The 16,446-nt window shown below is 43.1% G+C and overlaps 1 protein-coding gene across 2 annotated transcripts in view; it reads left to right on the forward strand.

The window, feature by feature from the left end:
• LIN28B (lin-28 homolog B) overlaps positions 1-15,347 on the forward strand; it is a 1,447,915-nt gene extending 1,432,568 nt beyond the window's left edge. For both annotated transcript variants that reach the window (XM_044065885.1, XM_044065893.1), the window contains one exon: positions 14,857-15,347. In XM_044065885.1, coding sequence (XP_043921820.1) covers positions 14,857-15,217 — 361 coding nt within the window. In that variant the 3' untranslated portion in view covers positions 15,218-15,347. The remainder of the gene's footprint in view (positions 1-14,856) is intronic.
• The last annotated feature ends 1,099 nt before the right edge of the window (positions 15,348-16,446 follow it).

Consider the following 16,446-nt stretch of genomic DNA (forward strand, 5'->3'; position numbering starts at 1 on the left):
TTTCAGGTGCCATCTTTACCTTCTCTTGTTTGGTTGAGAAATCCTTCCTTGTCAGATTATTTTACTAAGGAAAGTGATAGTCTAGCAAAAAGAGCTGCCCAGGAGAGGGGAGGACTAGGATATTATTCCTGGTTCCTTTAAGTACCCAAAAAACAAGGGACCTCATACATATCGTAGAATTCAATAGCATAAATGTGGTTTAACCTCAAACAATCCTGACAGATCATTACAATACAGACCGTCTTAAGTTGTCTCTCCTGAGGTAACAGTGTCGCCTTTGGACTTCCAAGCCACTTCCACCACTCATCAAGATCACCAACGAATCCATGCGTTTTTCCTGCTACCAGGTGGGGGCCAGTGACTGCTAATTCTGTACTCATGGGGCAAGTATGTTGCTGCTCTGTCCTAAAAAGATATCTCATATGGCAAGAGGAGCATGTCAACCTCTTCTTTTCCCTCGTAGTGGCTGTTAACCTCACAAAGTCATGTCTTCCCCGTTTCAGGTTCTGATGTTCATTAGCTGTTCCATGACACCAGAATCTATCCAGCCTTTTTGTTGCTAAACAGGATATTGTGTCAGAGACTGACAGTCTTTCTTTATTTTCTTCCACAGCCCAATGGCAAAAATGTGTCTCAGAGGTGTAGGGTTGATCGTAGCATCAGTCTGTGTGGTCCTTTGAGCCACTCTTCACCTGAGAGCCCTTTGTTCAGCTGTTTTATTCCAGAGATCTCAAGATATCAGTTCCTTTCTACATTTTTAGTCTCACCAAGGACATAATGTTGTCATGTAGTATGCTCACTGGATTGTTCCTAGTTCTAAAGCAGTAGTCCCTTCTATGATTCAAGTTCCTCAGATGACTTAGCAGTGCATCTATCCTTGGCTTGGGTGGGTCTTTGTAATGTTCAGACAGCCCAAGGCACATGGCTACCTCAGGAATGTCCGGCCCATTGGTGGTATCTAGCGGAAGATGGTTGTGCTATCCTTGCAAGCCTTTTAGAACTCCCTTCCCTAATGCATCCGTGTGGTTCCAGACAGCATAGCAGTGGTTTGATACATCAACAAACCTGGAGGGGCTTACTGTTTTTTAACTTTGCAAAAAGGCCATGCCGGTATGGCAGAGTGATCACTGTGGCTGCTTTTTTAGCAGCAGCTCACATTTCTGAGGAGATCATTTCATTTGCCAACAGGTTGTCATTGCTTCCTTAGGCACCATCAAGGATCACTTAGTCCGTCAGTTGTCAGGGGAGTGTGTCACCAGTGGGATTTCCTGTTGCGTGACCTTTTTAATCTCCTTGAACAACACCAACTACCCTGGATTCTTCTACCTGATTCTTTCTCTAGGTGGTCAGGCAAGAGATGTCTCTGCCTACCCATAGCTATATAGACTCATTTGTGCTTATCCCACACTTCTGATAATGAGTTTCATCTAGAAAGCCAGCATCAACAAGGCATCCTTGTTCTGATTGCACTCTTTTTGCTTAAAAAAGAAATTTCCATTGTCTTAATTGTCATCTAATTTTGGCTTCATTAATGCTTTCTCACTCAGACCTGTGTGCCCTAAACCTGTTCACATTGTTGCTCCAGTGATATCTAACTCATAATTTCTTTCTTCCACAGGTTACTCTCTTATGTTGTCTCCTCAAAGACTGTCTGCTTGGAAAATCTGCCATCAAAAGTGAGTCCGGTTTTCTGTTTAGGCAGTCAGTAAGGGGTTTATACCCTTTTTAGGTTCCCACTTTTCCTGAGACGTGATACTGTTTGTCATGAATATTTGACTCTTGACTTGTCCACTGTAAAAGTGTATCTGATTGTCCTCTCGCACTTCTCTAGCTTTGATAAATGTGTACACAGCAAGCAGTAATGCCCTCCCTCCAGGGTGTGTGTTATTTGGAAAGTTACATCTGCGTAGGGGTGTTGAGGCTCAACACCTTTGTCTGTGAATGATAGTTCGTCATCATGAGTGGTTCATTTTTAGTGATACCAAGGTTGAACTGTTCAAACATGCAGAGTTTGAGTTGTACAAGCCTTGGTGAAATTAGAAAATGTTTTGGTTCTTTTTAAGTTTTTGTTTGCCATCCAAACTCCATATCTTTTGGCCATACACCATTTTTTATGTTATACAGACCTACCTGACCCCCTCTAATTAGTATGCTTAATTGTACAAAACTTGAATTTCCAAGTGGTTTGATTAAGTATTGTTTTTCCATGTAGTAACTGATGCACCCATTCAGTGGAAGGGAATATTGTAAAAAAACTGCAGAGATTAAATGTCTAGATCACTTGGAGTTTTCATTCATTCTCTGCTATTTGCTTTATCCTGTTCAAAGCTACAATAAAGTCAGAGTTTAACCCAGCAAGCAGTGGGCCATAAGACAGTGAACCAGTTTTACACCAGGTAAAATGTCCTGTTCACTTGTTTGTGTCTAAAAAGGGTCACTAAGATATGTCCATCTACTCAGTTATCAAAGGTACATGTCCTAATTGAAATCACTATTGCATCATTCATCACAGATGTGTTTTCATTGCTGGTGTCTGGTTGAGGTGCCAAAGCTTTACCTTTCCAAGGACGTATGCCATCAGCTCATGTGCGTGGGGTTATAAAGGATAGATATTTGCACAAGATCCTCAGACTATCTTGCCACAAGCCGGAAATGCAGGTCATGCACCTGTTAGACAGATCCATGTTTGGTCATTGGTACTGATAGCTTCGCTAATCATAGTCGCATAAAATGCCCCATTGTGGCACCTTGACTTTACTCACTCAATACGTTTCTTAAAACCCAGCAATTGAAATGCCCAATCAAAAGATGGTGGATTCTCAGGACCTCAATGTCTCTATGAGTCAGATGTACCTGCTGAGGTGGCTCCATCAGATTACCTCTCAAGCACCTGCTACCCAGACCCTGTTGGAGACCAGTGTGGCCCTTGAGGCCTTGCAGACAGCAGATACTTAAGATGAACCACATCTTATCTCGGAGGGCCCGTATGGAATCTCTTGGATCCTTGTACAGGAGGAGGTTCATGGTGGTATTATTGGAATGAGATAAGGCTCTGATCCTTCAAGACAGTTGCAGGTGGACATCACTCCAAAAATGGCGAAACAAAAAACTAAGCATCTGATGTCCCTTACTCCTCCTGGGAAAAAATAATGGATGGACTTCTCCCAGGGTTTATTTAAAGCAGTTGTAGCCTGAAGCCTCCCCCTTTTGCAACCCAGCTATCTCAAACTAAACCACAAAAGAAAGCTTTGGGTTCTTCTTCCTCGACTCTGATCATTCTGTGCATTACTCTTTACAACTCCTCTCTCCTGAGCGAGTCTCTTCAGACAAAGGGGACTCCCTTTTTACCTGACTATTCTTTGGAAGAGGCTTCCCTTGAAGAAACCATTCGTAATATGATGAGACACTTTGAGTGGCAGTCAAGGCAAGCCTCAGAAGTACAAAAGTGATACTACAGCCTTCTGGAGATGGGTACTCCTACTCCTCCTGCCAGTTTCCTCATCCTCAAAGCTCATCTTGGTGCTTTTCATTATTCTTCTGTAACAGTTGATTCTCAACCACCTACTCCTAAAAGACCGGACAGGTTTTACAAGGTTCCTGATGAACTTAAATACCTGTATAAAAATCCCATGGTTGACCCTGCAGCAGTCTCCCTCTCCCTGGATAAGCCTTCAAAATTGCTTCATACTGCTAATGCCCTCCCCTCAAACAAGGATAGCAGGCCCATGGTTAGGTGGGGTAAGAAAGTTTACACCTCAGCCACCTTAGCATTTAGGGCTTTTAATTACCAAACACCTACTTTCTGTGCTGCAGTCTCTGTATAATTTTATGTCAGACCTCAGACAGTAGATTCTAAACAGCAAATGCAGTCCCTTCTGTCCCAAGCAACATTAACAGGCTACAGGCAGATATAGCATCAAATGCAGCTTTGATACAGTGGATGCTATATACAGGGCTAATGCCACGGGATCAATGGTCAACCCAATCCAAAAGACTTAAATCCAAACTCTTGGATTTACCTTTGAGCAGTGACCTCTTGTTTGGCCCAGTCTTTTCAAATATCTACAATAGCAATGCAAAACCATGAAAGACTGCAGGCAGATTCATCTCTCCACTGTTCCTACATAACATGGGAACTGCCTGTCCAAACTGACTTCCTTCATTAAGAGGAACCCTAGGCCAGCTCAGAATTATAGAAAAGCACCGAGAAAAAATTTCCAGACAAACCAGAGGGACTGCGCTTCGGAGAGGCCTCCCTTTGGGGGAAAACAGTGCGACTATCATCTTTCCCTAACCCCTTTCTTCATCCCTGTCACCCCTCTATCAAAAAAACTCTTCCTTTCACTTCATTTCTTGTTAGCGAGATTATGGCATCTCTTAAGAAAGTGTTACCTCCATGAAAGTGATTTCCAGTCCTCTGTCCAACGAGCTTCCCTTGATTGGTCCCATTATTCAGAACTTACTGGCACAAGGCACAATAGTAGTACCAGTATCTTTCACAGGAAAAGGTTTTTATTCAAGGATTTTTTTTTTGTTGTTCCAAGGAAGGAAGGGTAATTGAGGCCCATCGTAGACCCCTCCATGTTAAACACCTTCTTGAGAGCGCCTACAATGTTTTCTCTACACACCTTCCTGCCTTTTATTCTGCCTCAGGCATTTCTGGTGTCCCTGGATCTCAAGGATGCCTGTCTTCTCATCCCCATCTATCCATCCTGCAGGAGATTCAACAAACTGTTCTCAGTCTTCTCATTTTCAGTTTACTGCTTTAAACTTTAGTTTTTCCACTGTCCTAAGAGTTTTCACAAAGTGCCTAGTAATCTTCTGCCACACTCGAGGAATTCAAATTTTCCCCTACCTGGATAACCTGTTGATTCAGGCCCTGTCCATAGGCACCCTTGAACACCTACATTTTAACTGTTCGGCTTTTAACCAAACTAAGATTCACCATCAACTTCAAGAAATCTTGTGCATTTCCCACTTAGGCTTGGTGGTCTTGGATTGCTGGCTAAACACTAAAGTAATGCAGACCTCTTTTCTTCAGGAAAATGTCCAAAGGCTGGCAAGTTTTTTTCCAGAACCTCTGCTCTGTGACTACACTGCAAGTGACATCTTCAGGGCCATGGTGGTAATGGTTGTATTCATCCCATTGATCCCACTGGCCAGGCTACATATGAGTAAAATTCAGTGGTACCTGAAATCAGTGGAGGACCAATACTCTCATCCCTTGGACACCCTGATCCTTCTGCTGCCCTGCATTAACAAGGAATTTCTCTGGTGGCACACTCAGCCTGGGCTTTCTGTTCATTCTAGCCCTTCACAACCAAATTATTCACATCAGTGCCTCAAACAGGGCTGGGGGGAACCCACAAGGTACAGGATAAATGCCTTCTCTCACTCCAGAAGGGACACATCAACCTGAAAGAAATGAGGGCCTTCCTACAGGCTCTGCAGGTTTTCTTACACCTCTAGAAACCAGGCATTCTTCTGGCATACATGGGCAATACCACAATGATGTGGTACATAAACAAGGAGGCACAAGGTTGTACCCCTTTTGCATTGTGGCCCAAGAGGCTTGGCAATTGGCCACTCAGTTGAACGTGACCCTCACAGCAGCCTACATTCCCTCTATTGAGAATGTCTTTGTGGACTGTCTAAGCACAGATCTTGTGAATCCCCATGAATGGACCCTGAACAGACGAGTCTTCAAAGTAATCCTATGCCATAGGGCACTTCGCAGATAGAACTGTTTGCGTCTTCAGAGCATCACCAGCTCTCTCTGTTCTGCACCAGGACCCCATTTCCTCAGGTCTCGAAAAATAGATGCCTACTGTTTCTAGTGGACAAGGAGATTCCTACATGCCTACCCTCCATTGTCACTTATTCGAAGGGTCCTTCTAAAAGTACAAAAGGACAGTTCAAAATTGCTGCTCCTGGCTCCCTTCTGTTCAAGACAACATTGATGTTCTTCGTGTTTCACTGTTGCAGTCATCACCTGTGGGTTATCCCTGCTGTGGTGGCCCTCAGCCGACCCGAATACCAGAGTCCATGTTGTTCTGCATCAGCTGTCTTCGCTTGCTGTCTGACATCAGGTCGTCAGTGCTATAAAGGAAGGGATCCGATGCCATTACATCAGTCTTTCTTGCCGTGGAGCCCATAGCAGAAGCAGTTCACAAGTGTGCCGGTCTGTCGCTACCAGGGTTTGAATTACAGCTGAAAACGTCTAAAGCTAAGTATCCCATTGAGGATCCTTTTTTTCTTCCACTAACCTTTGTCCGAAAAAGTTAACATTTGTCTCGCCTCTTCCACCTATCAAAGAGAAACCACTGGAAAATTCCAATACAGTCAGACCTAATCACCCAAAAGGGCCAGCTTCTACACCCTAGAAGAAAAATATAAGCTGGGCAGGTATGTTTCAATATGTGTCTATTAGATGGCAGAGCGGATTACTTTAGCAAAAGTTTACTTGCCCCAAAAAACAAATTTAATTGAAGTAAAACAAGTGTTGCAGACTGTTAGGTTTGCAAACCTCTTGATGCTGCTGCCAGGGATCACTCTCACTCATCTCTCTCTCTGACACGCACACAACACACATCCATATATATTATTTCCAGCCTTGTCCACATTTCTTGCTGTTAAGAGGTTGAGAAGTATGCACAAACATCTTAATTGCTACCAGGGGATTGTACACTCACTATCACCCTTCACTCTCTCTCTCTCACACACAGTCTTGCTTGATCGCTCTCACTCTCTCACACACACACACACACACACACACACACACACACACACACACACACACAGTCACTTCCTCATTCATACATGCATTCACTCACACACGATCGCTCTTATTCTCCCGATCTCTCACACACACAGTCACTCCCTCGTTCATACATGCAATCACTCACACATCGCTCTCACACTCTCCCAATTTCTCACACACTCATTTCCTCATTCATACATGCATTAACTCACGATTGCTCTCACTCTGTCCCGATCTCTCACATACACAGTCTCTCGCTCTTACTCTCTCTCTTGATCATACCTCTTAACCATACTTCTCAGATTTTCACAGAATGTCCATATATTTGACTCATATTTTAAGTTTGTTCCTCATAAAACTTGTGATTTTCCTTGTAAGTCATTGAGGGTTGAAGTCACTAAATTAAGACGTTTGAGCGTCATATCCTTCAGGTAATTCATGTTAACACAACACCTTTTATTCTAGAAACTTTCTAAGTTTATATTAGCAATATTTGAAATTTATCCATAATTTTGCCCCCCCCCCCCATTATTTTTGGCTTTGTCCAGATTTCTTGTGCTGGGAACTTGAGAAGGTATAGTCTTAACTGTACAGATTTTTGCAGAATGTCCAGATTTTTGCTTCATATTTTTGGTCCATTTCTCATAAAATTATGGTTTTCTAGCAAATAGTTGGCAAATCAGAGTGTTTAAGTCGGAAAATATTGACAGACATTTGAGTTTCAGACTTAATACCTTTCAGAAAATGTGTGCCAATGTAAAACCTGTTATTCTATCAACTTTCTAAGTCTGTAAAAGCAGTATTTAAAAGGTGTCCCTATTTTTGGTCCTTTGCTCCCCCCATCATTTACTGCTCTGTGACCCTTCCCCACCTTAAATCACACCGTGTGGATTCCATGGAATGTGTTCTGTGCAACAGACACACTGGTAATGAACAGAGAAGAAAATGATTTTATCAGCTAATTACCCATGTAGTCAATTCCCTTGGTGCATAGCATGCCTCTCAACTGTTCAGAATGTCCAGATTTTTGCCTCATATTTTTGGTCTGCATCTGATCCTCATAAAAATTATGGTTTTCTGGTAAATCACTGAGGACTGAACCAACTAAATAATGTCATACTTTTGAGTTGTAGGCTTCATATCCTTCAGAAAATGCATGCTAACACACAATCCTGTTATTCTACCAATGTTCTAAGGTTAGAAAAGGAATAAAGTTCTGTAGTCCTATCTTGCCTTCATTCTTACATATGGGTTCGGAGCCGATCCTCTGCTCCGACTCGACCTATTACAAAGCTCAAAGTCTCTTAGTTGGCTCGTGGCTAGGTAGGTATCCCATAGTGCATTAGTATAATCCCCAGATCTCGTTTGCCACGTCTACGAGTTCACAAGTGCTTCTTGCTTGGCTGTGGCTAAGTTCAAACTTTTTGTCTTTATTATCACTTTACTCTTTCTATAGCTAGTTATCTTAATATTAGATCATGTTTAGAAGTGTTTTTTTTTGCCCTTTAGTTTGTGGAGAGCTTGTTGGCCGTTGGCCCTTGTTGTTCTCCGTTGGGTAGCCTGTGTGCTAGTTTTTATTAACGTTGATATTTCATAGGTCCGCGTTTTATTAGGACCTTGTTTTCTCGCTATATATATATATATATATATATAAAACGCGCAGTGTCTTTTGCTAGTTTTTGATGCAGGTTAATTCTCTGTAGGTCTGCATTTATATTAGGGCCTTTGTTTTCTAATTTTTAGAAATTTAAAGCTTGCATGCAGTGTTTTGTTCTATACTGTGCCTGCTACTGAAGTTTCTCGTCTTTCTATGACTTAGCCTATCCAGCTAGGTCCGTTTAAGTTAGAGGAACTAGTCCTCTGCTGTTTTTCATATTTTCCACAGGGCTAGGCCCGTTTAAATTAGAGGACCTAGTCCTCGTTGTGTACCTGTTAGGGCTAGGCCTTTTAAGTTAGAGGACCTTGTTTTTTTTCCCTTCTTTATATAGCTGTTAAAACATGTCTAAAGAGTCCAAAGACCGCAAACCTTTGGGTTTCAAAAAAATGCATAAAGTGATCCCAGAAGATGTCAATTACGGATTGCCATAGTAATTGTGTATATTGTCTCGGAGCCAGTCATTTGCAGGAAACGTGTTTATTCTGCCATTCCTTTAGCTCCAGAGTTCTTCAGGAGCAGAAGAACAAGTTAATTTTGAAAGGTGGTTTCAAGCCTTCCTTCAAGGAAGACTTAGCGAATTCTTCTTCCTCATCTAAGTCACATTCATCTGAAAAAGAGAAGGTCAAGTTTCCTTGGAGCTGGGGCCATCTTCGGAGCTGGAGAGATCTGCTTTTGAGATGATGAGGAGTGTGCTGTTTCGCTCAGCTCCACGCAAGGGTACCGACACTCTTCCCCCTCAAGCACCGACCTCTGTCTCAGCACCTACTCTCTCTCTCTCTCAGCAGCAGAGACCCGCAGCCTCAGGACCCCCCTTTTGGGTAGCCCCCCAGTCTTCTGAGACCTCCCCAGAGTACCCTTCTGAAGAGCCCCTAGGAAGACGACATGAAAGAGGAAGCATGTAGACTCCCCAGATGAATCCATCACTTCAGACACTGACCTCGAGGAGTCAGAAGGGTCCCCCACGTCGTCCTCTGATGTCTCCTTTGTAGACATCTTAGAGATCCTAAAGCAGAGAGGCGGCTGGCCCACTGTCACCCCTTCTGATGCGGAGTCGGTGTACCTGAAGGCTTTCGGGTCTCAACCTTCAGCCTCTTGGGTGTCTCCACCTTTCGATGAACTCTTAGACCTGGTTAGTCGGAAGGTGTGGAAGACTCCTGATGCTGTGGAGCCAGTTCCCAGAAGACCCAATAAATTTCTTTCTGCCCCAAAAAAGAAAGATTTTTTGTCCAAGGGCGTGCCTTTAGATGCCATGGTGGTGGCGGCGGCCACTAAGAAGGAGCTAGCGGAGATTTCATCTGTCCACCTGAACGATGGATAAATACGGGAAGCGTATCTTTTCTTCAGTGGCTTGTACTCTCAGATCGATGAACTATCACACACATTTTACTAGGCTTAAGAGAGATCTCTTCAAAGAGTTAGGAGATACTCTTCAATGTACATCTACTGAAGGAGTCCCTGAGAAGGTATCTGCTCAGTTGTCCACCTTAAACTCCATCGTGAACTCCTCCATGAGGCTGATCTCCTATGCAGCTGATGGAGCGAGCAGGGCAGCGGGTTCAGGGGTTCCCCGTAGGGAGACACTCCAGGATGCGCTTATGTAATTTTGTGAAGCCTTTCAAGTCTACCTTTACCAACTCCCCCTTTGACGGTTCTTCATTGTTTGGATCTAAGGTAAAAGATACACTTACAGGTGCGAACAAGAAGGGAAAACTCTCTCTGCCGTGAGAGTACGTTTTACCATCCCCTCTAGACCATATCCCAAAGGTCAGAGAGGTGGTAAGATGTGGTTCAAGAAGTCCCAGAGATTTTTCCCGGATGCACAGGGTGACGACTCCTTCAGAGGCAGAGGAGGAGGAGCTAATGGTAGACGCCCTAGAGGCAGGGTGGTCCGTAAAACCAGGGTGGCCATGATTTGTTTCGAGGCCATCCCTATTAGCGCTCCTGATGTGGTGCCTGGCTGCACTTCTCTAGACCCAGTCGGGGGTCGCCTATCTTTTTATCCAGAAGCCTGGCTAAACATCACCCAAGACAAATGGGTACAAAGAATAATAGCCAGAAGTTACTCCATACCCTTTTCTCTTCCAACCCACACTCCCAAGAAGATCCCGAATGTTCCCAATCACAGGGATCAAGCGACTGTAGAAGTGCAAAAGTTGCATTCAAATAGAGTCATCCAAACCGTCCCCACAGACCAGATAGGATTCAGAACTTACTCCAGATTCTTTTTAGTGCCAAAACGTACAGGGGACTGGAGGCCCATCTTGGACCTCGGCAAACTAAACAAATCGGGAAAGAAGGCCAAGTTCCGGATGGTGACATTGCAGTCTGTACTCCCTCTGTTAGGGAAAAGAGAATTGGATGTGCTCCATAGACCTCCAAGATGCGTACTACCATATAAAAATGGACAGAGCATCGAGGAGTCACTTACGCTTCCAGCTGGGAGCCAGTCACTACCAGTTTTGTGCTCTGCCCTTTGGTCTCACCACAGCCCCCAGGGTGTTCACCAAATATATGGCAGTAGTGACAGCTCACCTGAGACGTCAAGGATTCCAAGTGTTTCCGTACCTGGATGACCGGCTCCTGACTGCCACCACCAGGCATCTACTCCTGCAAACCAGAGATTTCACCATCCAGCTTTGTTCCCAGCTGGGGATTACAATAAATTGGGAAAATTCTGCCTTCTCACCCTCTCAATTTGTGACTTTTATAGGTGCAGAAATAGACACAGTCACCAAGTTAGCTCGTCTACCTTCAGAAAGAATTCAAAACCTCAGACAGATTCTCAGTTTACTTCCTCTATAGAAAGTCAAGGCAAAGACAGTGCTGAAACTCTTGGGGACCATGGCCTCCACCATAAAATTAGACCCTCTAGCCAGATTACATATGCAAATTCTCCAATGGCTTCAATCTTCCCAGTGGTCTTTTCAACAACTGCCTCTATCTCACCATATCATCATAACAGAGTCTTGCAAAAAGGAACGTCATTGGTGGAGTCAACCTGACCAGCTGACAGTAGGCACTCCATTCCTTCCTCGCCAACCCATTGCTACTGTGACCACGGATGCTTCATAGATAGGGTGGGGGAGGGCATTATCTAGGCAGGACTGTCCAAGGCACATAGCAAGATCACGAGGCTCACCTGCATATCAATGTTCTAGAGATGAGAGCGGTACTTCTAGTGTTGCAAGCACTTCACAACTTTCTTCCTCTAGGGACAATAGCAATCCAATCAGACATGTCAGTGGTATGGTATCTCAACAAGCAAGGAGGAACCAGATCTTACCCCCTTTGTCGAGAGACCCTTCGTGTCTGGAAGTGGGCAATTTCTTCCCAACGCTTTCAAGTGGCAACGCATATCCTGGGGACAACCAATGTGATAGCTGACAAGCTCAGCAGGGCAATCTTGATGCCTCATGAGTGGTCTCTGAATCAGGAAATAGCAGAACAGATCTTCCACAAATGGGGACAGCCTTGCTGCGATCTATTTGTGTCAGTCCGATCAACTCCAAATGCAGCAGCTACTTTTCCCTTATCCCCACTCCGGGAGAGTCACTGAGAGAGAAACTTGTTCACATGTGGCCCCTGGGACTCCTTTATGCTTTCCCTCCCTTTCCTCTCGTATCCAAAGTGATTCAGAAAGCAAAGTTATTGGGAAGCTAAATGATTCTCCTCACTCCTTACTGGCCTCGTCAGATTTGGTTCCCCTTTCATGGGACTCATCTACTGGACAATCCATGGACTCTGGACCCAGTGCCCAGATCTCTTAACACACATCAGGCTCCCTCCACCCCTGCCTCCACAACCTCAACTTAACAGTGTGGCTTCTCCACTTCCATCCCTAGTCAGGCTTCATGATTTTTTACCTGCTGTGACCCACATCCTTATGTATTCGCATAAACCTTCCGCTAGGAAATTATACACTAGCAAATAGAGAAGGTTTTCTGTCTGGGCTAAAGAAAGGAATGTAGATCCGTAAACAGCATCCATCCATATGGTTTTAGAATTTTTGCCTGAACTTTTCCATCAGGGATCTGCTGCTGACACAGTCAGGGCCCAATTGGCAGCGATATCTAATTTTCATTTGGGACAACATGAATCTAACCTGATGTCCCACAGATTGTGTTAAACCTTCCTTAAAGGCGCTACTTTGCTGAGACCTCCCTTTCAGGAACTGGTATCTCCCTGGGATCTAAGCTTTGTTCTGTACAAACTAACTTCCCCGCCCTTTGAACCCACACATTCGTGCCTATTAAAGTTTCTGTCCTGGAAGACCTGGTTTCTAGTAGCCATCACATCAGCTAGACAAGTATCAGAGTTACAAGCACTGTCTGTTAAGCCGCCTCATTTGATTTTCCACAAAGACAGTTTTTCCCTTCATACAAATCCTTTATCCCTAAAGTTTGTTCTCACACTAATTTGAACCAAACCATAGAATTACCTGTGTTTTTTCCTAATCATTCTAACACTGCAGAATACAAATTTCATCAACTGGACGTTCACAGGTAGTTACGGTTCTACCTTCACAGGACTAAGTAACTCAAAGTCAGACCAATTGTTCGTATTCTTTTCTGAATCTAGAATGGGTCTGCCAGTCTCTAAAGTGACCCTATCTAATTGGATTTTGCACTACATTTTCTTCATTTACTTCTCCAATGGAAAAACTCTAGCGTTCAAGATTAAGGCTCATTCTGCACGATCCCAGTCTACATCTGCTGCCTTCCAAGCCAGAGTCCCAGTTGACAGTATTTACAAATTGGATCTGACCTCAAGGGGTAGAGCCTCCTTTGGTTCCACGGTACTCGGGAGTATTTTCCTGTGAGCCACCCAAGAATAGGTGCTAGGGACGCTGTCCCGTATGTAAGAATGAAGGCGAGATAGGACTACAGAACATAAAGCAGTTATGTACTCACCATAACGTTCCATGTTTGTAGTCCATCTCACCCTTCATTCTTAAGAACCCACCCACCTAACCCCATCCTGGAAGGATCTGGAGACAGGATAGTCTTAGCTTGATAGGGTGGAGACCTTTCGTTATTGTTGTTCTTTCTAGATAACCTTAGTTCTGCCTTTCTATAGTTTAGTTTAGCAGCTAACAAGATCTGGGGATTGTACTAGTGCACTATGGGATACCTACCTAGCCACGAGCCAACTAAGAGACTTTGAGCTTTGTAATAGGCCGATTCGGAGCTGAGGATCAGCTCCGAACCCATATGTAAGAATGAAGGCGAGATGGACTAGAAACATCGAATGTTATGGTGAGTAGTACATAACTTCTTTTTTAAAATCTGTCCCTATTTTTGTAAAGATGTCCCCCAGAATCTTTGAATTTAGTGTTGCAAGGCATGTTCCACATGTATGGCGCAGGGATTAGTGTAGGGCTGTAGGACTATAAATAGGCTGCAGCTTAAGTGTCCCGGTTTAGGTCGTGTAACAAAATGGTCACCTTGTTTATAGACTGCATCCACCTTTAACAAGTCCTAAGTTATATTGCAAGTAATATATGTAAAGCGTAAACAACTTTTCTGTAATTGAAATTGTGCAAAGCATCCTCATAATTTGTCAATTTTAGGCATTTTCTGTGCCTTTGTCTGCATCAAGTGGACATTTTGGTAAAAAAAAATGTCGAGTTTCTAGGGTGGATATCTGGTACACTGAAGGGTAATAAATACCCCAGAAGGAACTAATAGTTGTAGTTAATGTGATCTGGGTCATAGACAGTACCATTGCAATGAAAAAAATTAACTGTTCAACTGCATTTACAGAAGTAGTAGTTTGTATTTTATTTTCACACTTGTCTCAGAAGCGAATTGACAGTAAAACTGGTAAAAATGTGCTGCCGCCTGCTGTGGTGCTTGCTGATTTTTTAGCTGTGATATGTACAAGTTCCATTAATCTTCTTTTTGTGAGTTAGTGAAATTCACCAACCCCTGCAATTTATTTGCTTTGATTTGTAATTTTTGGCTTTGGGGCTGAGTCACCACCTTCAGTGCCCTCCTGAATCTTATTGTTCTGTATCCATCTCCTGTTTTTATCCTTCACAGGAGGTATTCATTTTTATATCTAAATGGGTAAGTAAACTGCTCCTCTGACCCTTTTATGCCATGACTTGTGCCACAATGGTAAGGGTTAATGAAATGTATATGGACAGGGTAGAGTATCCAATCAAACGGCATGTCTTTTAGGGAGAAGGAAACCAGACTACCTGTAGAAAAACCCACATAGACATGGGGGGAATATGCAGACTCCATACAGACAGCAACTTGGTCGTATTTGAACTCCAGACTCTAGAAGTGAGAAGCATAACTCTTTAAACATTGAGCCATTTTGCTGCCAAGGTTTGTGGGGGGGTTCCAAAAACTGAATATTCTTTTCCTAAAATTTTTGTGGATGCATTATGTATACTTTTTCTTTAATTTATTTTTCTCTGTTTGAATTATAGATGCTATAACTGCGGTGGCCTTGATCATCATGCCAAGGAATGTAATCTACCTCCTCAGCCAAAGAAGTGCCATTACTGTCAAAGCATCATGCACATGGTGGCCACCTGCCCCCACAAAACTGTTTCACAGCAGCCCTCAGGTTCTCAAGGAAGATATGAGGCAGAACCACAACCTTCTACTTCTCTGAGAGAAGGAACAGTGTACTATCCACCACCACCACTGTCATATCCTCAGGAGGGCAAACCAGAAACCTCAGAACGTTCGGGCAGGTCCCTACAAGAATCTTCAAGTAAGTTTCCTGCATCCTCCGAAGAACCAAACAGAAAGGGACCATCTGTTCAAAAAAGGAAAAAGACTTAAAGCTTTGTCTATACATTTCAAGCTTTACTGTCTTTGGATATCTACCTCATGCCTCAAAGAAGTACATAGGGGATGTTTTCCACTTGCAGCGACTCGTATGGTATTGACTACTGTTAAGACAAGCTGTGAACTTATGACAAATCACTACTATCTAAGTACGTTTTAGCATATACTTGATTATAAATTTACTTTCTCTGAAAAACCTCAGTTCAAAATATTTTATGTTCCTGGATATAATGTATATATGTGTGTGTACGTGTGTTGAGGTAGTTGTGTGTATAATGCATATATATATATGTGTTAGTATGCGTGTGTGATATGGGCACACACGTACACAAACATTTGTATACATACATACACATGCAGATGTACATTTAGATACATTTACTATGTGTGTTGTGGAATTATGAAGCAATATTATGTTTTAATTACATTTCCGTTGGATTATTCCCCGTACCACTTTATCTTATTTTTATATGACGATCATGTGAGATACCATTCCAGGAACCAAAGGATCTTCTTGTGTGGAAGCTGCCAGTCTGAAGATGCCAAGGAAGGTCTTATAAATAACCCTGTAGGTTGGGGGAGACTTTTTAACTGATGCAAACACAACAGCTGTGTTGTGACCTCCCTCCCCTTGGCAGTATCTTTCTTTGAACATACATACCACTGCCATGAGCTTTTATTGATGGAAGTGTTCCTGAATAATGAACATTAACTGTGTGCGCCTGTGTCTCAAGTGCTGTCTGATGGCTGTGTCATAATTGTAAACTTGTGGATAAGATGAGAACCTTTTTATTCTCTTTTAGGTGTTTTCTGTGTGTTCGATTGACCAGCAGCAGTCTCCACTACCATAGCTCTGCCTTTGTAATTACTGTTATAGAATACACTTAGCAGTCTAAACAGGGTGGCTTTGTCTACTCAAACATGTTAAAACCTTTGGACTATAAAGAGCTGCAACATTAAAATTATTTATTAGCCTTATTTAACATTCTGATTTGGACCAATCAGTCTGGTGCTTTGCAGCAGCAAAATGCAGTTTGCTTTAAATTTTATCCCTCAAGTTTGAGGGAGTTTGGCTCAACACTCAGTTGTGACTGGTGAACCCTTCCATTCTTCTGAGTTTTGGTATACCCTAGTGGTTAGTCAGGTAATGATGTGGAGCCATGCATTGGCATGCTTCTTTCAAATAATATAGCTTTAACAGTACTTAACATCTGAGGTTGCCA

Source organism: Protopterus annectens, chromosome 1.part0, assembly GCF_019279795.1.
Source record: "Protopterus annectens isolate FY-2018-M chromosome 1.part0, PAN1.0, whole genome shotgun sequence".
Taxonomy (NCBI): Eukaryota; Metazoa; Chordata; order Ceratodontiformes; family Protopteridae; genus Protopterus; species Protopterus annectens.